The 16,699-nt window shown below is 36.2% G+C and overlaps 2 protein-coding genes across 4 annotated transcripts; one reads left to right on the top strand and one right to left on the bottom strand.

Annotated features, from left to right (window-relative positions):
- Positions 1 to 548: 548 nt before the first annotated feature.
- Positions 549 to 8,340, top strand: UBP23 (ubiquitin-specific protease 23). 3 transcript variants are annotated; one of them, XM_023681512.2, is made up of 12 exons: positions 549 to 771; positions 853 to 1,074; positions 1,831 to 1,945; positions 2,604 to 2,714; positions 3,115 to 3,287; positions 3,418 to 3,747; positions 4,536 to 4,661; positions 4,804 to 5,418; positions 5,527 to 5,628; positions 5,723 to 6,401; positions 7,024 to 7,114; positions 7,826 to 8,340. In XM_023681512.2, exons 1-12 carry the CDS (start codon positions 760 to 762, stop codon positions 7,983 to 7,985), a joined length of 2,736 nt encoding a protein of 911 aa, XP_023537280.2. In that variant the 5' UTR covers positions 549 to 759; the 3' UTR covers positions 7,986 to 8,340. The 3 variants fall into 3 exon arrangements, with proteins under 3 accessions (XP_023537280.2, XP_023537279.2, XP_023537278.2); XM_023681511.2 differs by having other exon boundaries at positions 549 to 1,074; positions 4,804 to 5,382; XM_023681510.2 differs by having other exon boundaries at positions 549 to 1,074.
- Positions 8,341 to 10,937: 2,597 nt separating this feature from the next.
- Positions 10,938 to 16,512, bottom strand: LOC111798381 (uncharacterized). Its single transcript, XM_023681480.2, has 5 exons — positions 16,303 to 16,512; positions 15,922 to 15,982; positions 13,449 to 13,553; positions 11,460 to 11,802; positions 10,938 to 11,209 (listed from the first exon to the last, which is right to left on the bottom strand). The coding sequence occupies exons 1-5, from the start codon at positions 16,441 to 16,443 to the stop codon at positions 11,188 to 11,190; spliced, it is 672 nt and encodes a 223-aa protein (XP_023537248.1). The 5' UTR covers positions 16,444 to 16,512; the 3' UTR covers positions 10,938 to 11,187.
- Positions 16,513 to 16,699: the final 187 nt, after the last annotated feature.

The raw sequence follows: 16,699 nt of genomic DNA, 5'->3' as shown, positions 1-16,699 counted from the left end.
CGAAAGTACTGTTTTCTCCTCTGATCAAAACATGACATTCATCTGTCCGCTATATATCACCATGCAACACAATGAAACCAGAATCTGCTGTAACGCACCCACCGTAATTCAACGTAGTTCATGTTGCATGTTTAGATGATTTAAATTTTATTTAGTCGATATTATTTTTAAAAGGACTAAAAATGTAATTAAATGCAAAATAAATAAAAATTTAGAATCTAAATTACATGGAATTGAATTGAAATCATTATTTTTATTATTTAAATCACAAAAAAGAACGTATTTTTCGGGGTGGGAAATTGAGTCTATTTTCCACGTGTCATTCTTTAATTGGCTACTGCAGATTGCGAGTGACAAACATTGCGAAAGGACTGTTTTCTCCTCAAATCAAAACGTGGCGTGCATCTATTGGCTAAGTCAGCGAGCCAGAATCCGCTGTAACGCGCCCACCGTAATCTAAGCTGCACCAATTCCGAAAAAAAAAAAAAAAAAAAAAAAAAGAAAAGCCAAAAAAGACTTCTGTAGGGTTTAATACTGGCGCTTTCGCCTTTCACTCTCTCCCTCTTTCGCAGAAGCCGTGCTAACGCGCGAAGGCTCTGCAAATCAATTGCCTCTCAGCCCAATCCTTGAATCCTTCGCCCTCTCAAGGAGATTTCACGATTTTGTTTCTCAAAATCCGCTTTAGAATCTGAGGAGGGTTTTGATCTCTTTGGAATCGCGTTTTTTTCTTTTTTCCATTTTTGTTGGAAAGGCTTTCCAATGGCTGACGGGGTTGTTTTCAAACCGGAGCTTGGTGATAATCAGTCGGATTGTCCTGGGGCATCGACTGATTTAGTGTTTTCTCTGTTTCAGAAGAGGGTGGATTATGTTCCAGCTAGGAGAACTTTCAAGGGGTTTGATAACGGCGGCGGCGATTTTGAACTCACGACGCTAAACCCCAATAGCTCGTTTGGTCAGAAATCTGGTTCTAATGTGGATCATTCGGCTCTGAAGGGGAAGAAATTGGATGGGTCGGAGCTTTTGGAAAATGGGTTGGACCCCGAGCTCAGTTTCGAGATCACCTTTCGCCGAATTGTAAGTGGCTCTATGATTTCTGTTGATATTGCGTCATTATGTGTCGGTTTTAAGATTTTATTTGAGTGTTTGATTGATTGATGGGTACCCATGCGTTATAGTTGTCAGTTTTTGGTTCGGACCCAGATTTGATGTGGCCGTTTTCATTTCTTTTCGTTGTTACTCTCTACTCTGTTCAGTGGCTTCATGCCCTGTCTATTTGTAGTTTAAAGGGCATCTTCGGCGTTCTTGAGAACTCATATTTTGAATCTTGTGCTCGTTTTAGTGCTAATTTGCGGCTAATTAGTTTCGTTGTTGCCTCGTATTACAAGCTCTCTATAATCTATTCCTATTATATTCTTCGTATCTGTACTTCTACCAGAATTGCTTAATTTCGCCTTTTATCTCAAGAAAACGTATCATGCATAGGTTTATCATAAAGTTTTGGAATTCATCGTCTTTCCAGATGGTCTTTGATCCAGACCATTGTAATTATCAGTCTGTTGCTGGTTTTTTTTTTTTTTTTTAAATCTTACATTTTCACATTGCTCGATTTTTCAATAAAATTTTGAACCTTGGATCTCTAGGAATTTGTCTCTTCAATATCTAAATGTTCATCTTCTGTTTTGTACCGAATTGGGTGTTTTTTTTTTGTTTTTTACTTCATTTAGGTAGCTCATAGATTCTTTATTGCCTGGCATGTTATTTTCTTGAAGTTTGAATATCAATTATTTTTTTCGAAATCAAACTTAAGGACTACGGGGTTACTTTTCGCAGGGTGCTGGTTTGCAAAATCTTGGGAACACATGTTTTCTCAACTCAGTGTTGCAGTGTTTGACATATACAGAGCCTCTGGCTGCATATCTTCAAAGCGGGAAGCATCAAAATTCTTGTGTGTTACTCTGCATATTCCTCTTGCTTCAATTTAGAACACAATGAAATTAAATTTGATATACATTTTAACAAACTTGCCCTTGCCATTTTTATTTTTAACCGTAAGCCTAATGTGAAATAGTTTCGACTTTCCTCTATCAAAATCTATATATTTTATAAACGATTTGTTCTGTTTTGAATAGGAAATATATATGTTTATATCTTTACACTAATTTATTTCTAAGACATGCGTTTGGCATTTATATATTTTGGGGTTGAATTCCCATTTCTATTAGAATTATATTTCATATCTTTAAATTTGATTTTAGTACTACAAATGTAAGGAAAGGAGTAGATACTTTAACTACTAATTTATGCTCATTGATAATTAATGTTTTTAAATTTAGACCTAGGTTGTATTTTTTAATTCAATTTAGATTTGAAAAATGAGTTTAAGTTCCCAATCTTATTGAGCTGGTACGATGTATTCTGAGTATGCTAGCGTCTAAAAGCTAGGAGCAGAAGTACAGATAATGCAACCTGTCATTTTATGCAGAATTAGGACACATGCACATTGTATGTATAGGGTCGCATGCAAATACGCTCGGTTTGTTTTAATGTCTGCATTAAGATTTTTATGCTTGGTCTTGCCTAATTCAGTTTCGTAATTTGTGAAGGCCATGTAGCTGGATTCTGTGCTCTATGTGCCATCCAGAAGCATGTCAGCCGTGCTTTGCAGTCAAGTGGGAGAATATTAGCACCCAAGGATCTTGTTTCTAATTTGCGATGTATCCTTATAATTCGCTATAGTTAATGTAATTCTTCATTGTTAGTTTTATTCGAGATTCTTGGGAAATGGATAACTGTTATATAGTATAAATGCTATTATCAACAGTTAAGGCAAAAAGTTTAAGAGGAACTTTTGTTATGTTTGCTTCTTATCGGGGAAAAAAATTATTCATTGAAAAGATGGTCTAAGAATGTCCTGTCATCTTATTCTACATTTGAATGAGAGCAAAGAGTCAAATGTTGTGGGTTGGCTCTTTCATAATAAATACCGCATGAGTTTACATATGTTAAAGTTGGTATATTTATTATTTTTCTTAGTAGTAACCATTTTAGCTGGATGTAGACTGTCTTTTATCTCCCTATGATGTTGGATTGTTCAATTCTTAACCGTTCTCTTAGGTATATCTCGCAACTTCAAAAATGCTAGACAAGAAGATGCTCATGAGTACATGGTAAACTTGCTTGAATCAATGCATAGGTGTTGCTTGCCTTTAGGCCTGCCAAGTGAATCTCCTAGTGCCTATGAGAAGAGTTTGGTACACAAGATTTTTGGTGGTCGCCTCCGAAGTCAGGTAATCTCTTAGTTAGGATCAGCAGATCTGTCACAACCTGAAATGGTGGAAAAAAGAATGATATCTAAAGGTTGCATTGTCCTCTATGTAAATTCTTCTGTTTACATGTAATTCATCTACTTCATTTCAGGTCAAATGCATGCAATGTTCTTTTTGCTCCAACAAGTTTGATCCATTTTTAGATCTAAGTCTGGACATAGTGAAGGCTGATTCTATTCATAAAGCATTTAAAAACTTCACTACTCCTGAGCTGTTGGATGGAGGGGAAAGGCAGTATCAATGTCAACGATGCAAGCAAAAAGTTAAGGCTCTTAAGCAGTTCACAGTTTACAAGGCACCTTATGTTTTAACTATTCATCTCAAGCGATTCCAGTCGTACAATCTTGAAGAAAAGATCCACAAAAAGATTCAATTTAGCCCTACATTGGATCTAGCTCCTTTTGTCAGTGGTTCCTATGCTGTAAGCTTCTCATTCATACACATTTTATTTCATTTGGGTGCTATAGACTTGGTAGTTGTTTATTGTATTATGCACTATTAGCTTGCTAATAATCTGCTGTTGCAAGCTAATCATTCAATTTCCCGTGAAAAAAGCTTAATCATCAATTAACAACTAGCAATATTTGTATTTTAATTCCAACTAAATTCAATCTTATGTAATTGTTCTCTGATACAGTCCTCAGCAATTCCCTGCTCATTTTATGGAAATTTATAATTGTACTAGGCTTCTAGCTTATTACTGGTTGCTGCTTGGTTAATGCATCGGTAAGCTACGTGAAGAGGGAGATAAGAGTGTATGTTGAGCTTCTCTGGATAAATCATATAAATGATAAGTGTGTTAAACTCTGGATTATGGAACAGATTGCCTTTCCCATTTCTTTCATTATGACTGATGTAAAAATTGTTTCATGCCTGTTAAACATACCTTTGCTATGATATCTTGTTAGGTATTCCATTTTCTGAGCTTGTTGATTGCTTTATGGTGTTGTGTTGATGATCAATTATTTATATGGCTATATTTTTAATAATGAACAGAAAACATAAAAGGGTTGATTGGTGCTGTCATAGTACAATGACTCCAATAAGTTAACATTGTTCTTGTTTCGTGAAATGTGAGATGTTAATATAAAATTGCCAAATCCCTTGAACCTGTGCGACTTGGTTATAGTTTGTTTTGGCTTTCATTATCTGTACCTTTATGTGCTTTTGTGCAATCCTATGGTTTTACTGAGCTTCTTGCATTACCAGGATGGAGATTTGAAGTACACTCTTTATGGGGTTCTTGTTCATCATGGTGGTAGCACCCGTAGTGGTCATTATTATTGTTACGTTCGAACATCCAGTGGAATGTGGTATGCCCTTGATGACAATCGGGTATGTGATACAAAATTAATGGTTCTACCTAAGTGAACTGTGTTATTTACTTTTCATGAAATGTGAATAATTATAAAGAAGAATTTTCTATCTCCACTTATCCTACCCCCGAGTTTACATTGAATTCATTTGCTTGTTACAGGTTTCACATGTTGGTGACAGGACAGTTTTTGAGCAGCAGGCATACATGTTATTTTATGTACGGGACCGAAGAAAAGTTGTTCCAAAGAAACCCGTCAACATTGCTTCGAAAGAGAATATGAAAACATCTACCAATTTAAATAAACCTGGTTCCATTGTCAACCCAGGTCAGAAGGACATCTGTACACAGAATCGTACATTTGAAAAAAAATTAAATGGTCCCTCCAATGATGAATTGGTAAAAGAGTTAAAAGACTCATCAAACGTAGGTACATCAAAAACAACAATTTCAAATGGACCATCTGTCCCGAGAGAAACTGAACGGGCAAGTAAAGAATGCTCAGTACCGGAGGTATCGTCCATGCCAAAATCTCCATCAGTGGGAATCTCGTCATTAAAAACTTTTAACAAGGAAATTATTCCGAACTCTAGTTCCGCGGGAGATTTACCATCGTTACCCAGAGGAATGAACAGTAGCTTTCACGCTACTAATTCCAAGAGCTCTTTGGCCAAAGCAGCTGATACGGAAATCAACCATGTCGACAGAAGCTTGGGTGTCTCAGTTGCTACTTCTCTCAGTGTAATTGATGCCAACGCATCTGCCATTCTTCAGGCTGTAAGTTGATGCTTAGTTTGCATTTCTTACAGGTTGGAGTATTTGTTGTTGCCAATTTGATTTGCAAAAAGACCCATTTTGCTTAAAAGCTTTTGGTTTCACTTTCAGAATGATAATGCTGCTGCTTCAATCCAAGAGTCTGGCTGTAAAACGTTGAAGAAATCTGACCCTGAAGTAGTACCAAATCAACCAATGTCAGAAAGTAGCAAGGTCGACCTTTATATTCCATTGAAATGCCTTAGCCCTCAACACAATTGTAGTTTTCTGGTTTCTTCAACTTATTCTTGTTCATCCATTCTTCCAGGTTGGCATTTCAGATCAAATTTCGGCTGGTAACTTGTCTTCTGGGGATGCTTCTAATTGTAAGAAGATGCCCGATGAGTCAAATAAAATATCAAGTTCAACTATGGTAGAGGGAGTTTTGCTCTCAAAAACTCTTGATTCGAAGCATGGCAGAGGATTGAAAAGAAAACTTTTGAAGTACCCTTCGGGAAGTTTGCATCTCAGCTCAAACATTCTTTTCAAGACATCCTTAAGCCTGTGTAAGAAGAAGAAACATAGAAGGAAAAAACGCCAATCTCCAGGCTCCAAAACTCTCACTGTGGAAAGCTTGTTCAGTAGAAACGATGTGTCATCTGATTTTGGTCCATCTACATCTGAGAAATCCAAGTCCATTTGCTTAGTTTCTAAGTCCAGGAAGAAGGATAAGCATGGTTCTAGAGAAAGTAATGGTAATTGCGCAAGGAAAGAAGGTCATAAAGTGGAGTCGCTGACTGATATAGTTGATAAAGAAGGCGAAAAGAGAAGTACAGAGGGACATTCTGTGGTTGCAACTATGAACACATTGAATTGTAGTACTGACTCTATCATAGTGGCTAATCACAATGGGTCTGTTGAGACGAATTGTTTAAAAGATAGAAAAAGAAGTTCTAATCCAGATGGCTCACGTCGTGCTCTTACCAATGGCTTTCAAGATACAGTTGGTAAGCAATTTATGCTGCGTTCCTACATTTTTTTTATTATACTTCAGGTCTGGAAGCATTTTTCTCTGACGCTTGTTATGAACCTGTTTTAATTGCATAACCTTCCTGCTACATGTTAAGATATGTAAACTCTACATCAGATGAGAAATTCCAACCTTATCTATGGTATTATTATTATTATTATTATTATTATTATTTTTGTGTATTTGTATCAGAAATGATGCCTTTTAGACTGCTTCTTAAGATTTCAGGTGTGCACTTTTTCCTCTGGAAAGGCGTTCTTTAGTCATATTCACATTTTCATTGTTATACATAGGCAATCTCATTTTGAAATTGCATATTCAGTAAAGCATTCCCTGGTTTTGATCATTTCTCTTTTGTAGCTTTCTTATGTTGATTGAAAGTCTAGCCTTTGTAAGTCCCAATCCAAATATTACACATATTAGTCTAGTTCTGATGGGAAGATTACACATTGATTCACGGAAATCTTATAAAGTGTTACTTGTCTAGTTCTGATGGGAAGATCAAGTGTTGTACTTTATACTACTATTGATTACGGACGCTGAAACTTGTTCGGCTTATTTAAATTTCTAACGAGTCAAAAAAATTGAATTTATTGCAGTCAAGCAGTGGGATGAGATAGACATGCCTTCATCTGGGAATGGGTTCACTGGTATGGAGAATGTTAGCATTGGCTACGTTGCAGATGAATGGTGAGTTAAAAGTTTCTCATTGACCCTTTCTTATTTACCAATGCTTGTTAGGTGATAATAATCTGTTCAAGGCTGACGAAAGTTGTGAGGAGAAGTTAAAGCTGTAGTGTAGCTTTATTTCAATTTTTATCTTGAACGCATATACAGATTTTACTAATGGCTGATCCAATAGTCTAGTGCCACTTCAATCTGGTCAATACCGTTTGTTTAGCATTCTGTATTGACCATATTCGCTGTTGTTCGTGTTTGTGGTTGTCTTAGAAAGACTAATAATAGGCCAAAGTGGTAAAACTATGGTAACAGCCCAAGCCCACCGCTAGGAGATATTGTCCTCCTTGGGGAAAGGTTTACATACCCTTATAAAGAATGCTTTGTTCTCCTTCCCAACTAATGTGAAATCTCACAATTATAATCCTAATTAGATAAAAGATATCCATTTCCAAAACAAACACACACAAATCCCTGAAGTTAGTATGCTTAACGAAATACATATTGGTAGGTAAGTTTAGTGCTCGATAAGGACCATGTAAATAATAAAGGGCTTAGAGGGAATGAGTTCAAACCATGGTGACTCCTTACCTAAAATTTAATATCCTACAAGTTATATTCTCACTTGATGTCTTGTGAAAATAGTTAAGTTAAGGTGGGTGCAAGCTATAACTCGAATGTAAGATATTTGACATCGTTTTGATATATATGCCAAATTTACAGGGACGAAGAATACGATCAAGGGAAGAGGAAGAAGATCCGACAATTTAAACACACATTTGATGGACCAAATCCTTTCCAAGAGATAGCTACCAAGAAATCACAGTTTAAGAAGGTAAAGGTGGAAAGATGTGGATCTGGAAACGAACCATTTAGGATATGAAGAAGAAAGCAGGAGAGGAGGTGTCCACAAGGCGGCTGTAAGTTTTGCCACTTGACCGACCAACCACAACTACAACTCTACTTGCGGGTAACACTTCTATCAATTTTGATGTTTGATGTGTAGCATTCTTGTTGGGCTGATGGCTCTGTCCATTGATTAAGTGTGTGTGTTGTTATTTCCCCCTTCCCCCTTCCCCCTTCCCCCTTCCCCCTTGGGAAAAGAGGATGATAGAATCTTTAGAGATTTTATATGATGAATTTGACTTCATGAGAGAATGAGACTGATAATTAATTGTGTCACTTCAACTTGGTGGACTGTTTTATCATTCTTCTATTTAAACTCATAAAGTTTCTAACTCTGTTCTTTAGCTCTGGATCATCTCAGTAGGAATCTTTTGATGCTTTTTGGTTGAATTATAAGCTAGAGACTTTAAAGGCCTTTTTGTAATCATAATGTTGGTTTGATTTTGTTGGATTCAAGCCTTTGTTGTTTCTGTAATTAGTTATTGCACTCTTTTTTGTTGGACTTGTAAATTCTTTCATTTTTCTCTTAAAAAAGCTTTGTTTTTTAATCCAATTTTTATCTTAAGAAAATAGATTCTTGAATTTGTAATTTTTTTTAAAAAAAGTAGGAATGTATTGGAAGATATAAAGTTGGTTTGATATTAATAGGATTCGAGAATGGAAAAGATTCTTCAAGGGTCTTGGGTCTCAATAGTGCATGTTGCGGAGGAAATTAAGTGAAGTACTCCAGACACAGTACGGAAAGGTGTTTATAGTTTCCCCATTGGGACCTACCCCCAACTTAGAGTAGCTTCGTGGGGAAGTAAAATTAATCCTTATTCATACATGGGCTTCGTATCTGGCATGCGGTTGATAATCTATTTATGAACCATAAATTAGTTAGAATATGTTTTGTTAGAATATGTTTTGTTTACTTGTGATTTTCATATGATATATCATTTTCTACGTATTTCAAAGTAAGAAAAATTAAATGATTTTTATAACATGAAATATTATATTTATTAAAAAAAATTTACATTTTTAAATGCAAGTCTGCAGTCTAAAATTTTAAATTAAAAGTTTGGGTGTAAATTTTCATAATTTTTATGCTATGAGCTCCTGAGGGTTGCCATACCGATTCAACAATTGCAAACCAAAGAACCAATATTAAAATTTATAAAGAGAGATTAAATATTTTGTGGTTCAATCTTATACAAACTTAATATATTGGACATTTCTACTCATATGCCTCTACATGAATGATTTATATCGAATAATTTGTAACAATTATAAAGTGGGTCATATTAAATATTAATAGTGTTATTAGGATAAGATAAGAACATCCAATATTATTCACATTCTGTAGACCCTTTAATTATTATATTCATGTATGTCAACTACATATTATTCAAGATTATACTAATAACCTTAGATTCTTTTATACCATGGATAATATTAAATTTTAAAGAAAATAATCAAAATTATTATTAAAAGTTAAATAATTAATTAGTAAGCTTTATGACATAAATGAATTGAGTAAAATCCATTTAGTATTGAGTTTAATCGAAGTCAACATAAAAAGTCAATGATAAAAATCAACCATCAACACAAAATTTCCCAATCTCAGCCAGTCCAAGAGATTTTGACCGTTTAAGCCTGACCTCGACACAATTCTCTTCTTCCTTTCAAGCCTATTTGGTGTTGTTGGCTTGGTTTGAGATATTTTAATAAAATTTTCAAAGTCTTTACTTATAGGATAAAATTGATTACGAGCTAGTTTGATTTTTATAAATGAATTTAGATTGAACAACTGAAATTGATCTTTGAAAGCATGATGGAGGATTAAAGTATACCACCCGCAAGATAAGTAAACTCACGATTGGAACCTTACATACTTAGCTAGATGAATTGAATTGTTTAATATATGTTATGCCTGATGTGATTATTGTATGGATGTTAGCTCTAATTTCAAAAATGTATGCATGCTACATATGAATGAAGAACATTTTGTAGGGAAAGATGAATGCTAGGTATGATTTTAATTGATGTTCATAAAATAAATGAAATAAATGTTCATAAAAGGAATGTTTACAATATTGCATTACTTATTCAAAAGGTTGTCTTATACTTGTCAAGTTGTGGAGTCTCATGAATGTGTGATTCATAGGCATAAAATCAAAGGAAAATAAATGATTATGTACGATATATTTACATTCCCTTCTATTAGGGGTGTACACCCAACCCGAGAACCTGACCCAATCCGAATTATAAAGGTATGGAAGTGGTGTGTATTTGGTGAGACTCAAAGATTAAGAAAAGGGTATGAGTCTAGTGAGTCCTATAGAGAATCACAACTCAAGGCCATGAGTTTAAGTCCCGCTGGAAAAAGATATAATGTTTCATGTTGCATGTGTGATTGCATGTTTCATGTTGCATGAGTATTCATTTGAGGCAAGAGTAAGGATATTCTAGACACGTAACAACGATTGCTACATATTTTAAAATCTCCAAAAAAATTCAAGCATATATAATATATAATAATGGCCAAGATCAAATGGTTAAAATAACTTTAAACTTAATAACTTCACACATTGTCTTAAACAACCCATTCAAAACTCGTTATAATCTTCCTCAGCTCGACTTTTCCTCTCCCATATTATCTGTGAAACGAAATCTGTTGGTTTCAGATTTAGATAGCTAACCTATGTAAACAAAAGAACTTTATGACCAAATTTATGACCAAATTTATGGTCCTTATAATTTTAAAAGTTATAATTTTGTCCTTAAAGTTTGATAAAACTTCATAATTAGTCATTATGACTCGATAAAGCCTCATAAATAGTTCTTGTGATTATAGATACAACCTCGTAAATAGATCTTATGGCTCGGAATAATCCTCATAAATAGCTCCTCCTATTAAGGTTTCTCCAATCATAGAAACTAATTCGAGTAAATTCTAACCCAAAGTTGTAATTTGACTAATATTTTAACATCCAAAGGTGGCATAAAGTTCAACTTATCCTATTCATTAGAGTTTCCAGGCAAAATGACAGCAAAAGGGGGAAGGGTGGATTGTAAATCCAGACACATTAAGATAAATTTGTCAAACATGTATCACATGGGAGCGGTAGAACAGAAAAGAAGTGAGTACCGTTTTATCAACAACCGTCAGGACAGGCTGAGATTGTGGCCAGAGACCGCTACAACATCCGAAAATGGCATCTGCAAGCATTAACAGAGACCATGAATGGAAAGAGCAATAAATGGATACAAGATATTTGCCTAAAAAATCAAATATGGTACGTATGGTAAACCGTAATAGAAGGCTAAATAACACAGTCTACTAACTTCGTGTCCGTTGTCAAAGGGCAATTTCTTCAGAGTCCCACAAAGCATTTTTTACCTCAAGAATAGTGTTGCTAATTTGATTGAGAATTAATCTAAGTGTAAAAAGGCCAAGCAATGCACATACCCAAGAAGGCCCCGGCCTTGCCATGATCTGGGCGTCACAGTCAAATTGAGTGTAGTACCGTGCCTCATAACTACAACAGGTATTGGACGACCTTGATTACTCTGGGCTTCAAAGGCAAGCTTATGCAACAGATCATCACCAGCCTCGACGTTCCCGAATTTAAGAACTTGATCACCGAGTTGTAATCCATCGTCTGCTGCTGGCGATGCATCCGCTATTTCATCAACCAGTGCAAAAGGTATGCTAACATTCGCATCTATGTCCATGGTAGTGGAAGAGTTGCTCTGAGAAATACCATTTGAGGCTGGGGATGCAACAGTGACATTTGAACCCTCTGTATTCCCTAATAGTTGAATGCAATAGGATGATTATTCAAACAGCACATAAATCTTAAGACAATTTTCAAAACCTTGAGATCTTAGAGTGATTATAATACAGGATATATACTTAATATAGGTGAAATCGGCAGGCATCTGTGATGGATTTAATATTTTAGTTTTCACTATTGTTATTTCTTTGTTTTAAAAGGAACAAATTTCTTGAAAAGAAAAACAATGAACGTGAGGGAAGATTAAAAAGATCTCCTAGAAGGCCATAGCCAAGTAGGCATCACAGGGATACTACAATTAGCAAGAATCAGAATCAGGGAAGGAAAATGTAACGGCCCAAGCCCACTACTAACAGATATTGTCCTTTTTGGGCTTTCCCTTTCGGACTTTCTCTCAAGGTTTTTAAAACGCATCTGCTAGGGAGAGGTTTCCACACCCTTACAAACAATGCTTCGTTCTCCTCCCCAACCGATGTGGGATCTCACAATCCACCCCCCTTCGGGTTCTAGTGTCCTCGCTGGCACTCGTTCCCTTCTCCAATCGACGTGGGACCCCCTAATCCACCCCACTAGGGGGCCAGCGTCCTTGTTGGCACACCACCTCGTGTCCACCCCCCTTCGGGGCTCAACCTCCTCGCTAGCACATTGCTTAGTGTCTGGCTCTGATACCATTTGTAACGACCCAAGCCCACCGTTAGTAGATATTGTCCTCTTTGGACTTTTCCTTATGGGCTTTCCCTCAAGGTTTTTAAAATGCGTCTGCTAGGGAGAGGTTTCCACACCCTTACAAAGAAGGTTTTGTTCTCCTCCCCAACCGAGGTGGGATCTCACAGAAAATAGTTATAAAAAAATGTTAGGGAGGACACAACAATTAGACACTAAGAATCTTGCCACATCTCCCTCTACACCTATCACAAAAATTCAAGAATCTTCGTCAAATCCCTAAATACCAAGAAGAAGAACTATTAGTTTTCGCCTAATCATTTAGTGGCATAATGGTGAATTTCTCGGTATATATTAGGGAATTTTTCAAATCTCCACAAATAGTATTGTAGTCCCTAGGTATTATCATTGATTACTTAGTACATAAACCTAAGCCCACTCTCTTTTCTCCTTAAATATCCTCTGTACCCTTCCTGGCCACTCTTTGTTTTCCTTAGTCTCCTCTTCCTCTCTAAATTCTCCAAACTATATTTTCCCCTTTTTCCAGCATCAAATTCTTTTATAGGAGTAACAAAAAAGAAATCACATTCTGTTGCATATGACAAAGATAGAACCTTCGCAACATTTTCGACAGTTAGAAAATAAAACTAACTTCCAAATTTCTGAGAATTAACTTCATATAATCCTCAAAACACCTCACCCCACATTTTTAGGGTGTGGCTTGTTAACATAAACATATAATTATGTAAGGAAATTAGAAAACGGAACGAATTACACACGAAGATCCATTCTAACACCTTTGTAAAACGAAGCAGAATCCAAGTTGTACAAGTGTTGAACTCTCCCTGAATTAGTTAACTATGGGATAGAAATTCTAGTGTAGCTGCAATTGAGACATGTACTTTGTTTCTTGTTAAAAAAAAACATACCGAGGCATGTAACTCGTAAAGATAAACGACATCTGTCATTCAGAAGCATAACATCTACCTCACAATTACCTGCATCCCTAGAAAGTGACAAGCTGGAAGCAGGCTTCACAGAATGTAAAACTTGAATGTTCTGATTGATCTTTTCTGTGATCTCCGTGTGGTCATTCCTCAGCTCTACAAACAATAGAATAACAAGTCAACACTTCGATGTATAATAATTATGTCAGAAATGTGTAAGATATTCCCTTAAAATATATTTATATTCAGAGGAAAACGTTTGCTCTTAGGCAATACGATACTCCCAGCCGAAATATTGTTCGACACCTCTAGTCCCTCCAGTATCCCTCACCCTTCAGGTGGTCCCTCCAAATAACAAACATTCACTAACTAACTGGTTAGAGATGTATTGACCCTCTTGCCCCTCCTAAAATAACACTTCGTAATTAGGAGCCTAACATCACTCCCCAACTGCACATCCTGAAACAATGTGATTTCGGTAGAGATATGGAATGTCATATTGTACCAAATCCCGCCCAACTTAACCATGTGACCCACTGTTACGGGCTTTCCCCCACAGAATCAACACAAATATGTTTCAACACACTTATTCACAATTTCAGTTTGGTTGTCCGGCCATGGATGATAGGAAGTACTTCGGCAAAGCTTAGTACCTTGCAATTGGAGCAATTCTGTCCAGAAGTGGCTAATCAGTTTTTATCATGGCTCAGAAACTATTGAATGAGGATAACCATGGAATCTCACTACTTCTCTTATAAAAACTTCAGCCACTGAATTGACCGTATACGGGTGCTTCATGGCAATAAAATGGGCTTCTTTGCTTAATACATCAACCACTACGATCACATTCATACCGGTGAGCTCCATCGAGATATCTTCCCCACACATGTTCTACAATCTCAAGACGCAAAAGTAGACGAGTTGGAGAAGTGGTCATGGATTTGTTCTTCTGACAAATCAAACATTCTTCCACATATTTCTTGGATGTCCCTTTCATTCCACCCCAATAGAGTTCACTAGTCAACCGTTTATAAGTTCTTAGAAACCTTGAATGACCTCCCAACCCAAATTCATGAAAAGTTTGTAAAACTGTAGGAAGAAGCGAAGAGTTTGAGGCTAGGACTAACCTCGCTTTGTATAATAGTCAGCCTTGGGATAACGAATACCTTGACACACTCATCTTCTTCCAACAACTATTGAATAATCATACTGAGTTTGGGATCATCAAGTACCTCTTTTTTTTTTTTTTTATCACATCAACGTGAAGAATGACAGGTACCAAAAAGTGAGCTAAATGAACTGTTGGTGGCAGTTGTAGAGGAGCATCAACCACCTTACTTTCAGAACCTGGTCTATATCATGCCTCGAAATTGTATCCCAAGAGCTTATCCATTGCTGATACTACGGTTGCAACACTATCTTCTCGAGCAAAAACATCAAAGCCTTCTAATTCGTTTTCACAATGAACTTTTGACCAAGGAGATAGGGCCGATTTAGCTTGCACTAGTGAACTCTAATAATTTAATTTAGGGCCAATTTATGGCCATCAATTAGAAGGCTTATCAATTCGTTTTCACAGTGGACTTTGATCACAATGAACAGTTTTCACAATGAACTATGGCCATCGATTCACGCTTATAATTTGATTTAGCTTGCAGTTTGGCTGATAAATTGCAACTAAAGAAAGCAATAGGGTGTTTCTTCTCATATAGTATTGCTCTCAAGCCTGTGCCAGATACATCGGTCTCCACCACAAACAACTAGTTGAATGCCAACACTGGCAATGTGACCATACACGTTTCAATTGTTCAAAGGCCTCAGTAGCTTGTTGAGACCATTCAAAGGCTCTCTATTTAAGCAATTGGGACAATGGAGTGACTATTCCATAATTCATAACGAATCTTCGTTAGTACTTGGTCAGCTCCAAGAATCAGTGTAATGTACGCATGTTTTGTGGAGCCAACCACTCAATCATAACTCAGATCTTTACTTGATCCGCTCCGACCCCATTTCGTAATACCCAATGGCCAAGGTTTCAATTCTATCTTTGTGAACTGGGCTTTTCCTCAATTCGCTGCATAGAGGTGTTCATCACAAGAAGAACTATAGACTAGAATATCATAAAAAAAATTCCAAGATGGACGTCCTGAAATGGCCGGAAAATTCAATTCACCCGTGCTTGAAAGGTCAAAGGTGTATTTGTGAGCCCAAATGGAATTACAAAGGCATTCAGAAGTAATACCTCACTATCGAAAACAACGGAAAGAAATATAAATTCCATTTGATTCAAATCCTTATACACATAAGCAACAAAATAGAGAAGAACACATCCCCAACTTAGGATGATCCAAAACTTACATGGATTATGGTATCCTATCACTCTTAAGATTAAAGATACCGTCACGGGGATTTCGAACCTACTTCATAAAATGTATTACTATCAAATATTACTCTGTTAATTTAAAATGCACTTTGGCACACCATAACTAAAACTGTCTATAATGAAAAGATTAGAACACTCTACCAGTAAGCCGACGCCTCTCGGACAGAATAACTGGAATGTCAATATCTGATCGAGGAAACCCCTGCAAAAATTTAGGGAACAAGGTAAGTTCTAAACAACACATTGATCATATACTCCTAATCCAAGCAACTTCCGAAGTCAAATCATGCTCAATATTCCGATGCTTTTAAGCACAACTTAGCAATAGCAAATGAATTGGAAATAAATCGTAATTTTAGGCTATTAGCAACTCCACAAAATCTCTTTTCAAGCTCAAAATAGAAAAATCACTTAAACCTAATCAGCAAAACAGGAAATCATAGGAATTATAATAAATTTCAATAAAAATTTCGTTCATTCACGGAAATTGAGGGAAATGACTTCATTGCAATTCGCAATCACCTCAGAGTCGACGAGATTTCCAGAGAGTCCAGGACCGCCAGGCTGAGAAAGGCGGGAAATGATGGCATCCATCTGTGCCTCAATAGCGCTCCTCTTCTCCATCAGACCAATGGTCTCCGATTTCACATTAGAAGCCACCATTTTTTCTCGATTGAAAGCTTCTTCTTCTCCGTTGATAGAGGCGTCCCAGTTTCTCAGCCCGAGGCTATAAATGTAAGAAAATACTAAATTAATAATAATAATAATAATAATAATAAATATACTTAAGCTCTTAAAATTATTATTATTATATATATATATATACCAACGTTAAAAGTATTATAAAACTTTAAAATTAAAAGTATTTGAAATATATATTTTGAAATTTTAAAAGATATAGCGGAACTCGTGAGTAAAT

The sequence above is a fragment of the Cucurbita pepo genome, chromosome 7, assembly GCF_057944985.1.
Source record: "Cucurbita pepo subsp. pepo isolate OVF chromosome 7, ASM5794498v1, whole genome shotgun sequence".
Taxonomy (NCBI): Eukaryota; Viridiplantae; Streptophyta; class Magnoliopsida; order Cucurbitales; family Cucurbitaceae; genus Cucurbita; species Cucurbita pepo.
This window is presented reverse-complemented; position numbering and strand designations above follow the sequence as displayed.

Coding starts and splice junctions, on each gene's coding strand:
- UBP23 (XM_023681510.2), top strand. CDS start 760: ATGGCTGACGGGGTTGTTTTCAAACCGGAGCTTGGTGATAATCAGTCG. Junction 5,419..5,526: donor CATCTGCCATTCTTCAGGCT/GTAAGTTGATGC, acceptor TTTCACTTTCAG/AATGATAATGCTGCTGCTTC. Junction 7,115..7,825: donor GGCTACGTTGCAGATGAATG/GTGAGTTAAAAG, acceptor CCAAATTTACAG/GGACGAAGAATACGATCAAG.
- LOC111798381 (XM_023681480.2), bottom strand. CDS start 16,443: ATGGTGGCTTCTAATGTGAAATCGGAGACCATTGGTCTGATGGAGAAG. Junction 13,554..15,921: donor CGAGAGGCGTCGGCTTACTG/GTAGAGTGTTCT, acceptor TATTGTTTGTAG/AGCTGAGGAATGACCACACG. Junction 11,210..11,459: donor CAAGGCCGGGGCCTTCTTGG/GTATGTGCATTG, acceptor TAATGCTTGCAG/ATGCCATTTTCGGATGTTGT.